Source organism: Engystomops pustulosus, chromosome 1 (genome assembly GCF_040894005.1).
Source record: "Engystomops pustulosus chromosome 1, aEngPut4.maternal, whole genome shotgun sequence".
Taxonomy (NCBI): Eukaryota; Metazoa; Chordata; class Amphibia; order Anura; family Leptodactylidae; genus Engystomops; species Engystomops pustulosus.
The window spans coordinates 24,692,975-24,711,428 of NC_092411.1; the positions used below are offsets into that span (position 1 = coordinate 24,692,975).

The window sequence follows — 18,454 nt, forward strand, 5'->3', positions numbered from 1 at the left end:
CCAGCGAGGAGGGATTTTAAGACTGGCATTTAAAACAGTGGTGGAAGGAAATAACAGGTTGCACAAAAACAAAACAATGTAAAAAGCAGGGGACACATATGGAGCCCTTAAAGTGGAAGTCTTTTTTATTTTCCAATTTGTTCCTTTTAGTTGTAAATCCGAAGTCTGTGTCCAATTGTAAGATGTTAGTAAACCCGTTTTTAAATCGTCTTTCAGGAAGCAGGAATCACATCTTATGTTGCTTAAACATAAGTTGAAAGATTTTGCCAGATCCTCCCAAAGTCTGTACTGTAAAACACAAAAGTAATTCATGTAAGGAAACCGCCACGTACACCACATAAAAGACGTACTTGGTTATTACAACCCACATGGTTTTGTAAGATTAATTAAAACCTTTTAGGTTATCGTTTGATGTTAATGTTGACATTTACCTGGTGGCTTCAATTGTATAATGAATTAAATAAAACTACAAATAATTTGGCTGTACACTATTGATAGTTGTCACCCAAACAAGTTATTTCTCAAACGTAATAGCATAATCTGGGGTACACAAATAAAAAAATTAAAAATTATATCCTTCAAGTCAAGGAGATGGAGAGATAGCGGTAACATTCAAGCTCTCCTTATGTCAAGCTAATGTCATGGCTGGGATTGACGTCTCCTTGCCCAAGCCTGGAAGTCGCGGTGTTGCGGTGGATGAGGTTGAAGCGTGGAGAGCTTGACTTCTTCTGTTAGTCCACTTTCACTAGTCCAAGATCCAGTTTGGAAAAGCCACACTAATTATTTTTCTCCCACTAGAAGGAGACCACTGGACAGAAATTGTTATACACTGGTAGGTACCAGTGGTGGTTTGGGGGTTTAAATAGTTGTTTATATCTCTGCCAAAGATGATCAAGATGGGAATTATCACAGCATTTTCTCACCAGCAAGTCAGAGGTGGCACAGCAAATTTTGCTTGTTCCCTAAGTTCATAGGTTACAGAAACAGCTTACTCATCAGTTCTGAATTTTATATTTACTGCTATGAGAACTACATAAACAGAGCTGAACCATCCAATACCGAAAGATCCATCACTGCCCTCCAGTAAAAAGCACAACTTATTTCATCTTTTTAAAATGCTTAAAATTCCTACACGTGTTGACCTTTCTTTATTGGAACTACTGTAGTATTTAGTAGTATATCACGTCCCACTTTGTCTTTGAATTAATGAATCTTGGTTTGGATTTCGCTTTATATCGATGGTAGAGGACTATTGTTGGGTCGGTGAGCTGCAACAACCTTTCCATTTTCTACCATATATTTGTGCTGTTTTCGAGCAGCCATATGTAGTTGACACCCTAATTCCCAACCAACTCTAGGCAGGGCTGGCTGCAGGTTTAAGTAGGCCCCTGGGCGACAGAACCTTAATGGACCCCTTAGTGGGCCTCCACCTAGTAGCAAAACTGTCCCCCCCCTTGCAGTAACCACACTGCCGCTCTGTATCCACACTGTCTCCTCTACGTAGCCACACTGTCCCCCCTACAAAGCCACACTGTCCCCCACTAAATAGCCACACTGTCCCCCCTACTTAGCCACACTGTCCCCCATAAGCCACATTCCATAAGTCACACGTTACCACACTGTCTCCCCATATGTGGCCCTACTTTTTTTTAATAGATTGTGAGCCCCATCGGGGACAGGGACTGATTTGGCAAGCTCAGTGCAAAGCTGCGTAATAAGTGTGCACAATATAAAGAAAGGAATTATTAATTATAATTATTATGATAGAAGACAAATATGAAAGATGATAGAGATTTCTAGATGCAGAATATAAAGTAGATGATATATACAGTAGATGGATATGAGAGATAAATACAGTAGAAGAGAAATAGAAGATTGATTGAAAAATAGAGAAAAAGCGAGATATATAAATGGTCAGATTATAGGAGATAGATAACTAAACAGATAGATGATAGATGTATAGACACGAGAGAGATGATAAGCATCTTCACCCGGGAATTCAACCAAGGGGTATTAACCCTTCTCCTCTTTCATACCACTTTGCCTACCCATAGCGCCGGCCCTGGACATAAGGCATTTTGGGATACCAAGGCCATCCATGCAAATGCCTATATATATGCAGCAACTCCACTTCTTTACAAATCACCAAACCAAAAACACAAAAGATAATAGCTTGTCACCAAATAAATATAGAGTAAAATATTTTATTATCTTTATGAATGCAAAAACGTCATGATAAAAATTCAATACATGGAAACAGTGCAGCTCTGAACGGCACTTTGTAAATATAAAATATTGGCATAAGGACATATTAATGTAAGTAACTGTGCCAAAGCACAAGCACAAGGTGTGCAAAAAAACTATTTGTACAATTATACAGGGTTATCCTAACAAACATGTCAGATTAGGGTACAGGCAGTCCCCGGGTTACGTACAAGATAGGTTCCCTGGGTTTGTACTGAAGTTGAATTTGTATGTAAGTCGAAACTGTATATTTTATAATTGTAGCTCCTGACAAAATTTTTTTTTTGCACTAGTGACAATTGGAGTTTCAAAATTTTGCTGTAATGGGACCAAGGATTATCAATAAAACTTTATTACGGAGAGCTTCACTAGAGGTCACAGTGGGAAGAGAGGTCTGTCTGTAACTAGGTGTCGTCTGCAAGTCGGGTGTCCTTCAGTAGGGGACCGCCTGTACTAGCTAAACTACTACTACTCATATACATGTATATATATTAATGTGTAACAGGTTCCTGTAAGTGACGCATGGCACCTCAGGTGATGACCTGCGAAACATGACAAGTGGTTTTGTGTTCCAGTATACTCTTTAACTACACCAATACAAAGACCCCCAAACCTCAGCCCTGACACTCGCTGTCTACATGTAAACCTGTTCCTGTGGCTTCTGCTTGAATATTCATATTGACTCAGCAAGATCAGCGATACAGCGAATGCAAGAGAACCTAGTATGGTGATGCCGGTGGTAGGGGCGTATGTTACTGGTGGGAGTACATGTCCGTAAGAGATACTCTTTTGCTTAATATTTCCATTTATATGACTGATACAGTTCATTCACACATACAGGATCTGCAAATATAGAATCAGGATTGCCAGATATGAGATCAGCAAAACTCTACTGACGTGTCACAAGCCGATAATGGAATGGAAATGTATGTTGTAATGGATTCACTCCGGAATCCATGCATATTCCGATAATGTAGCAAATTACTTAAAGGTCACCTGTCACCTAAAATTAAAGCCCATATGTAAATGAGTCAATCTAACACTTTTCCATACAACTACATATTATGGCTCTTTTTACTCAAATACTTTTAAAAATTGTCATTCAATCCTGACTGCATAATAGAGTCTGATTGATGGAACTCTCCTAGGAGCTGTCCGGCCTCCAGTAAATTCACAAGGCAGCTAAGATACAGCAGCTCAGCTCTATGTATTGTATACTGTGGAGATGTACACATGGTTGCACACAGTGATCACTCTCAAGTTACATCCAACGACTTCTTCTTTGAATGTAATCAGAATGGAGTATAGAGAGAATACTGTAGCCCCTGCAGCTGCATATTTCTCTATAGTAGTTCCGTGACTATATACTACCCTACTGCTTCTTCCATTAAAGACATGAATACACAAACTTTCTGTGGAGCCTGCATTGTTCTTATTTATTCCAAATTTAGCAAACAACATACAAAGCTTGTTAACCCCTCAATGCATTATGACGTACATAATCATCGTACTTCATAATGCCTTTAAGGATGCGTGCATGATTCCCAGTCCAAGCGTAGCACACATTCGTGTGAGAGTAACCTTACACTAAGGGTGCATTCAGATGTCCGTGTGATCCTAGGCAAGCACAAGGCCAGGAGGAGGAGAGGTGAGCGCTCTTCACACTTCCTCCCTCCATAGGTAGACGAGCAGTCATCTTGGTTACGGTGTGGTGAGACACCGTGATCGGTAGCAATAGACTTATATTGTCGCTGTGATCTGGCCACAACTGGTATGGCCAAATCACGGCCACAATTGCGAGCGTGTGAATGAGCCCTAAGTCCAACGCAACATTTATGAAGCATTATTTTTGCCTGAAGTGGAGCGTGCAACATATTTTTCCATTTTTGTCTCTGTTAATACCAAGTGCTATAACTCTTAATTTTATGTAAATTTTTTCCACCAAAAACCTGGACATCATAATAAAAATCTTTATTTATATAGCGCCATCAATTTCCGTAGCGATTTACATATTATAGGGGACATATACATATTAAATAAAACATGACAAAGAACAAACATTCAAATGGAACAATAGGGGTGAGGGCCCTGCTCACAAGAGCTTACAGTCTATGAGGATTAGGGGGTGACACAAGAGCTTACAGTCTATGAGGATGAGGGGGTGACACAAGAGTTTACAGTCTATGAGGATGAGGGGGTGACACAAGAGGTAACAATCTATGAGGATGAGGGGGTGACACAAGAGCTAACAATCTATGAGGATGAGGGGGTGACACAAGAGCTTACAGTCTATGAGGATGAGGGGATGACACAAGAGCTTACAGTCTATGAGGATTAGGGGGTGACACAAGAGCTTACAATCTATGAGGATGAGGGGTGACACAAGAGCTTACAGTCTATGAGGATGAGAGGGTGACACAAGAGCTTACAGTCTATGAGGATGAGGGGGTGACACAAGAGCTTACAGTCTATGAGGATGAGGGGGTGACACAAGAGCTTACAGTCTATGAGGATGAGGGGGTGACACAAGAGCTTACAGTCTATGAGGATGAGGGGGTGACACAAGAGCTTACAGTCTATGAGGATGAGGGGGTGACACAAGAGCTTACAGTCTATGAGGATTAGGGGGTGACACAAGAGCTTACAATCTATGAGGATGAGGGGTGACACAAGAGCTTACAGTCTATGAGGATTAGGGGGTGACACAAGAGCTTACAGTCTATGAGGATGAGGGGGTGACACAAGAGCTTACAGTCTATGAGGATGAGGGGATGACACAAGAGTTTACAGTCTATGAGGATGAGGGGGTGACACAAGAGGTAACAATCTATGAGGATGAGGGGGTGACACAAGAGCTTACAGTCTATGAGGATGAGGGGGTGACACAAGAGCTTACAGTCTATGAGGATGAGGGGGTGACACCAGAGCTTACAGTCTATGAGGATGAGGGGGTGACACAAGAGCTTACAGTCTATGAGGATGAGGGGTGACACAGGAGCTTACAGTCTATGAGGATGAGGGGGTGACACAAGAGCTTACAGTCTATGAGGATGAGGGGGTGACACAAGAGCTTACAGTCTATGAGGATGAGGGGGTGACACAAGAGCTTACAGTCTATGAGGATGAGGGGTGACACAGGAGCTTACAGTCTATGAGGATGAGGGGTGACACAGGAGCTTACAGTCTATGAGGATGAGGGGGTGACACAAGAGCTTACAGTCTATGAGGATGAGGGGGTGACACAAGAGCTTACAGTCTATGAGGATGAGGGGTGACACAGGAGCTTACAGTCTATGAGGATGAGGGGTGACACAGGAGCTTACAGTCTATGAGGATGAGGGGGTGACACAAGAGCTTACAGTCTATGAGGATGAGGGGGTGACACAAGAGCTTACAGTCTATGAGGATTAGGGGGTGTTAATATAATAAATAAAAATGCTGCTGCTTGAACCAGCCATCAGCCGCCATCTTATATACAAAGTCCAAGGTCAATAGGACTACAGAGACGCCTGGAGCTTGGTATCCGGTGTTTGCTAGATAACAGACTGGAGGAGGATACAGGATGGAGTAGTAAAGAGAGAGTTGAACTTCCATGCAGTTAGCGGGTTCTATAGGCTTGAGATGGGGTTTAAGAGCTCGTTTGAAACGTTGGAGGTTGGGTATTAGTCTGGGGAAGTGTATTACAGACAATTGGTGCAGCTTGGATTGCCATATTGGCTGCCGTATTGACGCCCCTACCTACTAGCCATCACTGTGATTGGCCAGAGGGTGTCTTCCCTGACCAATCACAGCCATGGCTAGTAGGAAGGGGATTCAATTTGAGGGCCACCAATTGTAAAAAGCAATCACGCTCATTTCTACAGGTGACTACTGTAAATAAATACAAGATTTCTAGACGTACATTACTTGCATCCCTCTTTTTAGACACAATTTTATTTTTTTATCTTTATGCACATGAGGTTCTCTGTTTTCTCCCTTATTTCCATTTCTATATTGTGAAAAAAGTCCCATCCGTCCTTATAATTTGTCCCACTGAATTACAATAGCTCTTCTTTTACCTGAGAGATCTAATGAAACAGAAAACTACCTAAACTCAACCTGTGGCGATGACATTGTACTGAACCCAAGAAACAAAACTGTGAACCTTTGTGATGCGTGTGACTAACTGAACTGAGACGACAAGACCCTTTTTTCCTTGAAGGCCAAGTAAGTAATAACTATTTGACTCACAAACCACAATATGCTGAACTTCTCAGAAGTGAAACCACATGACATTGTCATAGTATATATACATCACTGACAGCCATAGCCTTCGCTTCCAAGGTGAGAATGGAGCATCTTCTAATGATATTCGTGTTGTCCGCACTTTGCATCAATGGACGTAAGTAAAATTTGATTCACTGACACTGATCACCATCACTATGGGACAAACACTTCTGGGGAAATTTTTACCACCCTTGAGGGACAGCCTATCTTGGTAGATGATCGACTAAATGACTTCTTTATTATTATTTATTTATAGGGCAGCATTAATTCCCTGGTGCTTTACAAGTAATAATCACATACAATACATTTAGACAAGAACAAATGCAAGTACGAATACAAGACTTCAGACATCAGGAGATAAGTGGAAGGTGGTCCCTGCCCATGAGGGCTCAAAATCTGTATGAGAGGGTAGAGGGAGACACGAGGTGAGGGAGCAGAGCAGTTATTGTGCATTGTAGGTGATCCTAGACAGATGGGTTTTCAGGATAGGTTTGAAGGTATGGAAAGTCGGGGGCAGCCTGACACATTTTGGTAGAAAATTCCAAAGTATGGGAGATGCACTCCCATGAGAGCTGATGGTAATAGAGTGAAGCTGAAGGTTCTGTGACGAACGGAGATTATGGAGCTCATTTACTAAGGGTCCGCGGACTGCATTTTCGTTGGGTTTCCTGACGATTTCCGTGTTGCGCTGCATTTAACAGGGGTTTTTGGCGCACGCAAATGGATTTTGGCGCAATCGTGACAACTTTCATGTGATGCGAATCGGGGGGTGTGGCCAACGGTCAACATGGCGGATTTGGACTACACGTGGGATTTAAAATTCAAATTGTGTTGCAAGACACGTAGTTACATGCACCGAGAAGAAGAAGGTGAAGTCCAGCGGACCTCAGCGGGGAAGCAACACATGCAGGATATCGGGCACATGAGCTACATGAATCGCGCCGGACTTCATCTTCGTAGGACCGTCCGGATCAGGGATCCGGGGGGTAAGTAAATCTGCCCCTATGTGTGGGATGGTATAAGTTCAGAGAAATATGGAGGGGACTTTTATTAGGGGTCTGGTAGCCAGGACCCTAACCAGAGGGGTTTCTCCTATGTTCAGCAGTCAGCAACAAGCACAACATATTTTGCAACATGTTGAAGAAAACTGTGTCTTGCAGGTAGGGCGCTTACCTCTATGGGTAGCCATACAGAGCTACCTACATGAGTGCAACCCACACCTCAAATCCAATGTTTAGTCTCAGATTTCTATCATATTGAGATCTTTTTCAGATGTGTATTATTTCTGGGTCACCTAGCCTTTGCTGTCTAATAACCTATCCTATGTAGAGGTAATGAAAATAATTTTTGCTTTTTCGCAGTTTTCACTTTTACACAATTATTATTATTATTATTATTATTATTATTATTATCAAGGCTCTTACACACATTTTAATGTAAGGGACAGGGTTGCATTTCATAAAAAATTCCTTAGGGCAATAATTTCGATACATAGAAAGAAAGTTTCTCTTAGATTTCTGATTCTTTGTTATTTCTCCTATAAAGTGTTTTTGTGTGAGACAGGTGTAGCAACATTGTACTTGGATTGCCTTTGGTAATTATTTATGCTTTTTAGATGATTTTAACACTGGTATGCTTTGTTTGCTATTTGTCTGGAATAAATTTGCAATTTTTTGTTTACATTTGTGTGCATTTTCTGGGCTTCCAGCAACGGGCCATGTGCCATTGCTTGTGGCAAATTGGACATTGAGCACCACTTCTTCCCTCCAATGTCCATAGAAAGTGACTGCCTGGGCTATAAACATGTGCAGGATTAGTACCTGCCCTATGTCTTGCGGTTAGTCAGCATGTTCCCATTGTTGTGAAAAACGGTGCCCAGTGTGCCCAATAGAAGTCAATGAGGTCGTGAGTTGACCTCCGTTTGTGCGGCTACCTCATGGCCAAAGCACACATTCCTGTGCATGAGGCCTTATTGCTTATTATATTATGTGTCTCCTTTGTCTTCATCTGTATATATTTTAGATTGGCCAATAAAATGTTGCCAGCCATTCACATCTGTCATCCATTTCACAAAAAATGGAGCCGTTTAGGGTGCGGTTAGACGTTGCAGTTAAAACTGCATCACAATCAGATTTGAGGTGGTTTTAGGTGCAGTTTTGTTAATTTAACAGGAGAACAGGTTTCCTCTTCAAAATCAAATTCACCTGTTCAGTTCATGTCTTTCACCTGTTAAATTGACAAAATTGCACCTAAAACCCCCTTAGTACTGATTGCGATGCAGTTGTGACTGCAACGTGTGACTGCACCCTCAGAGGTGTTGTTGGACATCAGATATGCATGCGTTTTAACCCCTTCGCGATCTGCAGCAGATATATCCGCCGTTGAGCGCATCGACTTATCGCGGTGCTGATGTCGGCTCGGCTCTGGATTGGAGCCGAACTGGCATCGGCAAACGGTGGGTGCCAGCTGTAACATATAGCCAACACCCCAGTGTAACACCCGCGGGCAGCATGCCTTTGGGGGGTCTTTCCCCCACGAATCCCCCCCCGCGCACTGTTTTCGGGCCAGAGGTTCCTGCTGGCAGTGTAATAGTATACATTTAGCTCACCTTCCAGCCGTGTGAGTGTCCTAGTATGGCACGGATCGCCCCTCTGCTCGGGCCGTATACACCATTGAAAAAATTCCGATATCCAGCCGTGTCAGGGACAATTTCATATCTTTATTTAGGCAAGTATTAAAATTACATAGCAAGAAGTCTTGGCCAACGCGTTTCAAACGGGCTAGCCGTTCTTAGTCATGGCTAACCATGGCAGTGCCTGAAAGATGGCGTCAGTGACGTCATCTTAAAGGCACAGTGTCAGCCTATGCATGTGCATAGGCTGACACTGCTAATACCCTGCAATACATCAGTATTGCAGAGTATTATCATGAACAAGTAATCAGATGATTGCTTGTTCATGTCCCATGGTGGAAGTAGTAAAAACAAAATGTTATTCAATAAAAAAATGAAGTAATAAATCAATAAAAATGCCCCATAACATATAAACAGACATATAACCCAAAAAAAGTCTAAACCATAACACAAACCCCACATATATAGTATCACCGCTTCCGTAACAACCCGTAGAATAACAGTAAATCATTATGGAACCCGCACGATGAATGCCGCAAAAAAAAAAAAAACCTGTTAAAAACCTGCCCAAAAATTATCATTTTTACCTATTCAATCTTACAAAAAATGCAATTAAAAGTGATAAAAAAAACTGTACACCAGAATGATACTGTTGCAAAGTACAACATGCCCCGCAAAAAGCCATCAACCAGCTCCGTAGCCAAAAAATTAAAAATGTTATGTCACTTGGAAGACGGCAAAGCAAAAATGATAGATTTTTCCCACATTAGGGTTTTATTTGACAAATTTAGTAAAATGTAAGAAAATATATTCAATATATTCCCCCTAATCGTATCGACCCATAGAATAAAGATAACAGGATTATTAGGCTAAACGGTGAACACGAAAAAAAATAAGTCAAAAATCCAGTACAGAATTGATGCTTTTCTACTCCTGCCCTCAAAAACAAGTTCCTAAATTTTCAACAATAGAGGATACCAACCCCAAAATGGTAACACTGGAAAAAGCATCTCATCCCGCAAAAACGTGCTGTCACATGGCCCCAATAACGAAAAAACGAATATTTTATAGCCTTCAAAAGGAGGCAACGAGAAAACTAAAATCCTGGCAGCTGCAGGGTGCTCCTTCCCTTCTGCGCCTCGCTGTGCCCCCATAGCACAAGTAACGGCCATGTGTGGGGGGTCGCTGCACTCAGGAGAAATTGTAGAACAAATTGTATGGTGGGTTTTCTCTTTTTATCCTTTGAAAATGTGTAAATTTTAGGGCTAAATGAACGTATAACCGGCAGAATTTGACCAATTCTAAATTTCATCTCCATTTTGATTTTATTATTATGAAGATCTCAAGGGGTTAACAATCTTTCTAAAAGCTGTTTCTGATAGCTTGAGGGGTGCAGATTTGAAAATGGGTTGGTTATATGGGGGGTTTTCATGTCTAATATGTAAAACTTCATTCAAAACGGTATTTATCCCCAAAATGGTCAATTCTGAAAATACGGAAAATCGCTATTTGATTTGTAAGCCGCGTGACGTCAATATAAATTATCCAGACATTTCAAAAATTATGAAAATGTAGAGAAGATATATGGGAAATGTTATTCAGCAATTTATTTAGGTGGCAAATTTATCTGCCTAAAAACGTAATGATTTTGAATTTTGAAAATGGCAAATTCTTCAAAAAATTCATCATTTTTTCTTTTTTTTTTTTGTAAATAAATGCAAAACTTATCATCCAACATTTACCACTAAAATGAAGTACAACATGTGGGGAAAAAGCAATCTCAGAATCGCTTTGATAAGTAACAGTGTTCAAAAGTTATAACTATATAAAGCGACGCAAGTCAGAATCCAAAAAATGGGACTGAGCCTTAAGCTACAAAATGGCTGCGCCCTTAAGGGGTTAAGGATAGGTCATAAAAGTCATATCGGGGCTGATTTATAAAAAGTGTCTAAAAGCTAGACAGTATCATACATTAATATATGTCCAATCTGCAGTACAAGGTAATTGGTAATCAATATCTATTTCTGAAAAATCCCTTTAACAGATAGTAATCATTATGGACTTGGATCCTTGTGTTCTGAGGATTGTACCCAAAGCTGAGTTTCCACATTGAGTTTATTGACTGTAACTAGAAGTAGAATGGAAAATGAGAAATACTACCTGTTACCTGTTACCACCACCTCTTTTAGGGTCTCACCCTTTATGATTCTCACCTGCTTTTGGTATAATAAAATTAATAAAACCCTCATGTGTGTCCTTACCCACGATGCTAGTAATGGTCTGAAGCAAGCATCACATTCTGCTACACCGTATAGTCTTCATAGTTATTCCTTACTGACTTGTCCCTATCTACAGATGTCTGCTCAGAAATTACTGGTGGAAGAGAGGCCGCTCCACACTCCAGACCATACATGGCTTTTCTACGGGATAATGAACAATGTGGGGGGACACTGATTAAACAAAACTGGATTTTAACTGCAGCTCATTGTAATGTGTAAGTACCTACCTCATTGTGCGCTTCTCCTTGTTGTGTGGTCTTTTAACTGGTGTTCCATCTTTTGTTATGTGTGTTTCCTTGTTGAGTGCCCTTCCATGTTGTGTTCCATACTTTTCCATGTTGTGTCCCCTTTTCTTGTGTGCCATTCCCACTGTGCTCTTCCATATTGTGTTTACTTCTATATTGTGTGCCCTTCCATGTTGTGTGCCATTCCTTGTGTGCTCTTCTATTTTGTTTGCTCTTCCATATTGCGTGCCCTTCCCTTTGTGTCCTTCTATGTTTTGTGCCATTCCCAGTGTGCTCTTGTATGTTGTGTGTCCTTCCTTTTATGCTCTTTCATGTTTTGTGCCATTTCTTGTGTGCCCTTCCATGTTGTGTGCTCTTCTATATTGTGTGCCCCTCCTTGTGTGCTGTTCCATGTTGTGTGCCCTTACTTGTGTGCTCTTCCATGTTTTGTGCCATTCCTGGGGAGTTCTTCTGTGTTGTGTGCCCTTCCATGTTGTGTGTCATTCCTTGTGTACTCTTCCATGTTTTGTGCACTTCTTTGTGTGCTCTTCTATTTTGTGTGCCCTTTCCATGTTACAGTATGTGCCAGTCCATTGTGTGTGCCCTTCCATGTTGTGTGATCTTCTATTGTGTGTGCCCTTCCATGTTATGTGCCAGTCCATTGTGAGTGCCCTTCCATGTGTGCTCTTCTATATTGTGTGCCCTTCCTTGTTTGCTCTTCCATGTTGCGTGCCCTTCCTGGTGTGTTCTTCTATGTTGTGTGCCCTTCCATGTTGTGTGCAATTTGTGTACTCTTCCATGTTGTGTGCCCTTCCTTGTGTGCTCTTCTATTTTGTGTACCCTTTCTTGTGTGCCCTTCCTTGTGTGCTCTTCTATTTTGTGTGCCCTTTCTTGTGTGCCCTTTTATATTGTGTGCCCTTTCTTGTGTGTTCTTCAATATTGTGTGCCCTTCCATGTTGTGCTCTTCCATGTTATGTGCCAGTACATTGTGTGTGCCTCTCCATGTTGTGTGCTCTTCCATTGTGTGTGCTCTTCCAAGTTGTGTGCTCTACCATGTTGTATGCCCTACCTAGGTTTGTACGCTCAGTACAGTACTGTCTGTCCTAGTCTGTTTGGCTTGAACAATTTGAAATGTAGAAATTTTTGGCCTTCTCTTTACTTGGTCATATAGACAAAGTACATGAAAATGCTGTATTAAAATATTTTTGTAAAAAGAGGGGAATATAACATGCCCCCCCACCCAAGAATGGGGAGCCCATGATGCAATGTCATGTGCTTATTTTTCTTTACCAATAACTGATGGGAAAGTCATTGTGAAGGAAACTGTGACATTTCGGACCCCTGAAGAGCACGCAAGGTCACTTATTTATCCTTTTTTAGACACTCCAAGAAAGTATGGGTTCTGAGAGGCGCAGGAAATGATTTAAAGTTGTCCACACAACTTCCGGATATGGCACAAGAATAAATACAGCCCTGAATGGCTATAAGACTTCTTTCACGAGCCTCAGCTAAACAGAATCTTATCAACCCAAAGAGCTGCCACCAGTTCTCCTTTAATATAAACTGGGTCCGTAAAGGAATTATATAGGGTGAGGAACCATGGATATAAGGTGTGGGGATTCATGGATCGAGATAAAAGAGCAATGCAGGTTAAATTTTATATTTAATTGCCTTAAGGGCATACTGGACAATAAAGTACACACAATAGATATATACAGTAAACAGAGTACAAAAAACAAAGGTAGCACTACAAGTAACAGCAAATTTTCATGTTAACATGGGTTCCCAGACAAAGACAATTTGGCCTCAAAGGTGTCTGATTATATCAGGTGCAGACACACCCCTGTTTACCCTCAAGAGGGGTCATGGGTCCCTCCTACCTGATATCACTTCCAAAACCCTGGAGAAGCCATAGCTTCACAAGGGGAAGTCGTAGGGTCCAGATTCTGGTATCATTGGATACTGGTGCCTCCCTCCCCCTGGTCATATTTATCACAGTCATGTTTTGGGGAGTTTCTCGTGTATTCTCATAATGTCTATGCATGAACATGTAATAAAGAACATAGGATAATAACTTACAATTTACGTAATATTATGTAGAATATAAGTATACTGATTCCGTGAAATGTCAGATAATGTAAGATTATGAGATTATGGATCACAACATCCGGCACATCCACCAATCGGCTGTAACAGGACACACCTTATAGTGGGCACACAGTCATAGTGCATAGTAAAAAAAAATTCCCCCTGTTGTGGTATATAGACTATCCTATAATTAGGTCATTAATATGCTGGTGCTGTAAAATCCCATTAGCAACAAAAGAACTTGTAGCAGTGAATTTATTTTTACAGTTGCCACTACAGGGGAAATCTAGTATTGCAAGATGGCCATGTGTAGTATACGGACATGTAGGGTCTACCAGTACTACCCTATTCTCTTACTCTTACATCTATCTATGACATCTATCTGCCCATATTCCTTTATTGATGTTATATGAATGGAAAACCCTCTTTAAACATGAAATGTGATAGTGATAAACAATATTTCTTACTTTTATTGTCAGTAATGCCAAGTCATTTGCCATCCTGGGCGCACACCGGCTGGCAGATACCAATGAGCAGCAGAAGATAAGAATTAAACGAGCCGTGCAGTACCCATGTTATGATTCAGCTCTCAGAATCAATGATCTTCAACTTTTAGAAGTAAGAAAGAAAACTGTGAAATGTAATGAATGAAAGGCGAATAACTGAACAGGGGGACAAACATTAAGGCTTGTATCTCAGTTTTCCCCTTATTCCACCTCCACCAAGTAGGCATAGAAGGGGCCGGAAGGGGGCTGTGTCGGGCAGCGGAATGGGTTGGATCATGGCATCAACAAACTATAACCTGCACCTGTTCTGGCAGAGCCTGGTGTAAAATAGTCCACCAGCGCAACAGCCCACGGATACATCAGGATACTGGAGCCTCCTGATGTATCCTTCATAGCAGAGGGGCGTGGTCTACATCGTAGTATGGCGCATTGTATGTGATGGATTCCCCCTTGACGAATAAAGAAGGTGCGAATATTTCCAATCAGCGTATGGATAGAAGTGTAATCTGCTGCTGGGCCCCAGTGCAGATATAATGGCCTCGAGGGGAGTCATTAAGATCAGTGTTTTTAGTGCCAGTGTCTAAGTTTTCCCTGATGGTAGTCCAGTGTGCATATCTAATAAGAGTCTCCGACCTCTTAGTAAATTTAGATACAAACTCTGTCAGTTCAGACCTGGATTTCGGGTCTGAACTGGTGGAATTTTTTACTACTATACTGCCTGCACTCCATCCAACCCCACTCCATGCTCAAAGTGGCGCATTGTTCGTGGAAACAGGAAAAGTAGCGGGGAGGGGGACCACCCCCATTGATGTCTTTAAAGGAGTTATCCCATCTTATCTTCAGGAAAAGGCATCAACATCTCATCGATGGGCGTTCTTTACCCAGCCTCCACACCAATCTGCTCTTCGGGCTTGGTGTAAATGAGAGCAAGGAGCTAGAAGCATATGGCTCTGAGCTACATGTAGTGGCCAGGCATTGTAACTGCAGGCTCATACTTATTCAGATATGAGGAGATACTAATGGTCTGTTCTGAAGGTAGATTATCAATGAAAAATACTAGAAAACCTCTTGAAAGGGAAATGTGAGGCAAATTTTGGGCTATTAAAATGGGAAAGTGTAAGGATCTGACATTGGCCGAATTGCAATGCAATGTATATCTTATATGTTCCAGCTGGAGTCACCTGCAAAGTTGAACAAGTTTGTCAGTGTTATGCCACTGCCAAAAGGAGAGGTACAAATTGACCCAAAGAAACCGTGTAGTGTGGCCGGATGGGGACTAACTGATGTAAAGAAACATATACTATCAGACGTCCTCCGAGAAGCCAATCTGACTGTGGTTGACCATGTGAAATGTCAAAAACTTTACTCAAAAGAGAAACAATCCATAACCAACAACATGATCTGCGCGGGACCACCTAAGAGGAAGACAGATGACGCCTGTGCTGTAAGTGATGTGTGTGGAGGATGTTACTCTATGTCCATTACAATGTACAGTTTTTTATCATTGAAAAACTAATACAAAATACTGTTTTATAAAAGTTTTAAAGGTTTTCAGTTGAAGCCAAAAGCTGAGGTGGGTTATTTTGAGGGGGTACATATAGGTTATTTCCCCTTATTCAATCCCCTCATAATTTTGGACTATTAGTTTCTGATAACATGCTGGATCGTCCTGTATCGAGAGTAAAAAATTTTTTTTATAAAAACACCATGTTAAATGCCAAGGTGAAATTGAGAATGTACCTTCTCATTGGCTGAAGATTTCCTGGACGTGCCTATTCACTAAGACCTCAGTAGATAATTCCAGAGCGCAGGTGCAGCAGGAGAGAAGTCTTAAATATGGTAATGGGAAATTCAGATAATGGTCATTAGTAGAAGATAAATCTGGTAAATAGAAATATGTGTTGACTAGTAATGAGCGTACCTGTTAAAATTCGAGTTGACCCGTGTAAGGCTGAATCAAAATTTTAAAAATCTGTTTGAGTCCGGGTGCCGGCACCAATCCTTCTTGTTAACTTTTTAAATGCCACTGGTAAAGTCACCAGTGACACTTGAATTAATGGAGTGTGAGGGTGCCAGCACTTATATGGCAACAGTGCTGCAAGCAGCCATTTTGGAGTGGATTCAACGACCCTCCCCATAATGGCAACACACTCCGCCAACCGGCAAAGGTTAGTCTACCGCTCCATTGATTTAAATGGAACAAGAGACTTTTCCAACTGACTGATTGCATGTGTTCTCTGCGGGGGTTGATCCAAACCAGAACTTCTAATGTGGTTTGGTAGAAACAACATCTAGAGGGTGGCAGAGAGTTACGGATGATACAATATTCTGAGGGAGATCCAAAGAAAACACTTCAATGTCTGTTCATTTCTTCGAGTTAGCAACATTTTACAGGAGAATGTTTTTTTTTTTACCTTAAAATAGTTGTAGGCTACAGAACCATTTTTATGTCTGGATGAAAGTATTAGAACCTACATGCCAATTTTATATCAAATGTATGTTTAGAATTACAATGGACATAAAATAATGTGCCATATGATCAATTTCAGGGTGACTCCGGCGGGCCTTTGATCTGTGATAGAAACTTTGTTGGCGTTGTCTCATTTGGACCAAAGAAATGTGGTAAATCAAAGCTTCCAGGAATCTACACACGACTAACTGGAATGTATCTCAAGTGGATCCACACAACAATTGGCGGGGCTTATTATGACCTGGACTAATGGCCATGTAATACAGTCTTTGAAGAAAAAGTTGGACTTTTTGTAAACTGGGGAACATCCATGATCTATGTAAATGTATAGCTGTGGGAACGCCTACCTATATGTAGACTTACATGTATAGCTCTGTCATTATCAAAGTTTATGAAATCTTAGGAAGTAGCCTGTTACTGGACATATCTTATAGTCAACCAGAGAATATGAATCTGATGCCGTCCTGAATCTGCTTCAGACAGTGACCGTTGATTAAAAATATGTATACAACCCAAACGTTTATGATCTTGTCACCAACAATATTAGATGGACCTCATTGTCACTTTTCCTCTTGGCAGAACCTGGGTTGGGCCTCAGGAGAATCCTCTATTAAGCCAGTCCAAAATTTGTGGTCCACACTTGCTAGTGATGGGCAGACCCGTTTAAATTTATAAAATCTGTCCAGGTACCCGCAATCGGTGTCAATTAACTGTTTAAATGCAGCTGGCAATTTTGGGGAGCATCATTTTGAGGGGTGCAGCCACAGTGATTTTAATGTCACTGGCAACTTTGCCAGCAGCATTTGAAGAGTGAATGTCTGGAATCAGTGCCAGCTCTGTTCGTGTGTTAATGGCGTGGAGTTGGGTAAGGGGTTGAGCTGGACCTGAACTGCTGATCAAATTTGGGGTCTGGTCCGCTCAACACTATTCACTATACAAGATTAGAGTCAATCTTTTTGTAAATGGTTATCTTTGCTTTTTGTGCCTAAGAATGTGAGAATTTATTCACGTAGACTATCAAATAAAGTAGCCTAGATTTTAAAAAAAAATATATCAATAAATAAATATAGTTATAAAATAAATGTATGTTTGTATGTATGTTCCATGTATTTTTCAGATTAAAAAACTTTCAACAATAACCCAGAAAGTATAACAATCCGGCTCTCCAAAAAGGCATGAAATCAAATCCGTATATACTCGAGTATAAGCCGATCCAAGTATAAGCCGAGGCCTCTAATTTTACCATAAAAACCTGGTAAAACCTATATTTTTTTTACTCGAGTATAAGCCGAGTTTGGGGTTTTAGCACATTTTTTTGTGTGAAAAACTAGGCTTATACTCGAGTATATATGGTATCTAGATTTGTGGTTAGAGTAATGAATTAATTCATCTAACATATCAGGATAACATTTTTAAAAATGTAGTCCTTAGAAGATCCTAAAATTAGGTGACTATACCCTGAAATGGATACATGGCCTAACATTTGACTCACTTGTGGTTAGTTCAGTGTTGGCTCAATCCATGGCATGAAGCCTAAAATTTGTGGATCTTTCCTCCTCCATTTGCGCAAAAGGCAAATAGAAGTTTTTCACCACTATCACTACTTTTCAAAAGAGGATTGTGCTGAGGGCAGGGAAAAATACAATTGCAGCCTCAGTTGGATTAAAGCTTACAACAATTGACTCAAGTTGTTTGCCAAACTCATGTAACAGGTCAAGGAGGTATCAAGACTGGTGTAAAGATGC

The 18,454-nt window shown here is 41.0% G+C and overlaps 1 protein-coding gene across 1 annotated transcript; it reads left to right on the forward strand.

Annotated features, from left to right (window-relative positions):
• The first annotated feature begins 6,569 nt into the window (after positions 1-6,569).
• Positions 6,570-17,468, forward strand: LOC140067796 (granzyme A-like). Its single transcript, XM_072113952.1, has 5 exons — positions 6,570-6,625; positions 11,498-11,636; positions 14,213-14,351; positions 15,411-15,683; positions 16,789-17,468. The coding sequence occupies exons 1-5, from the start codon at positions 6,574-6,576 to the stop codon at positions 16,957-16,959; spliced, it is 774 nt and encodes a 257-aa protein (XP_071970053.1). The 5' UTR covers positions 6,570-6,573; the 3' UTR covers positions 16,960-17,468.
• Positions 17,469-18,454: the final 986 nt, after the last annotated feature.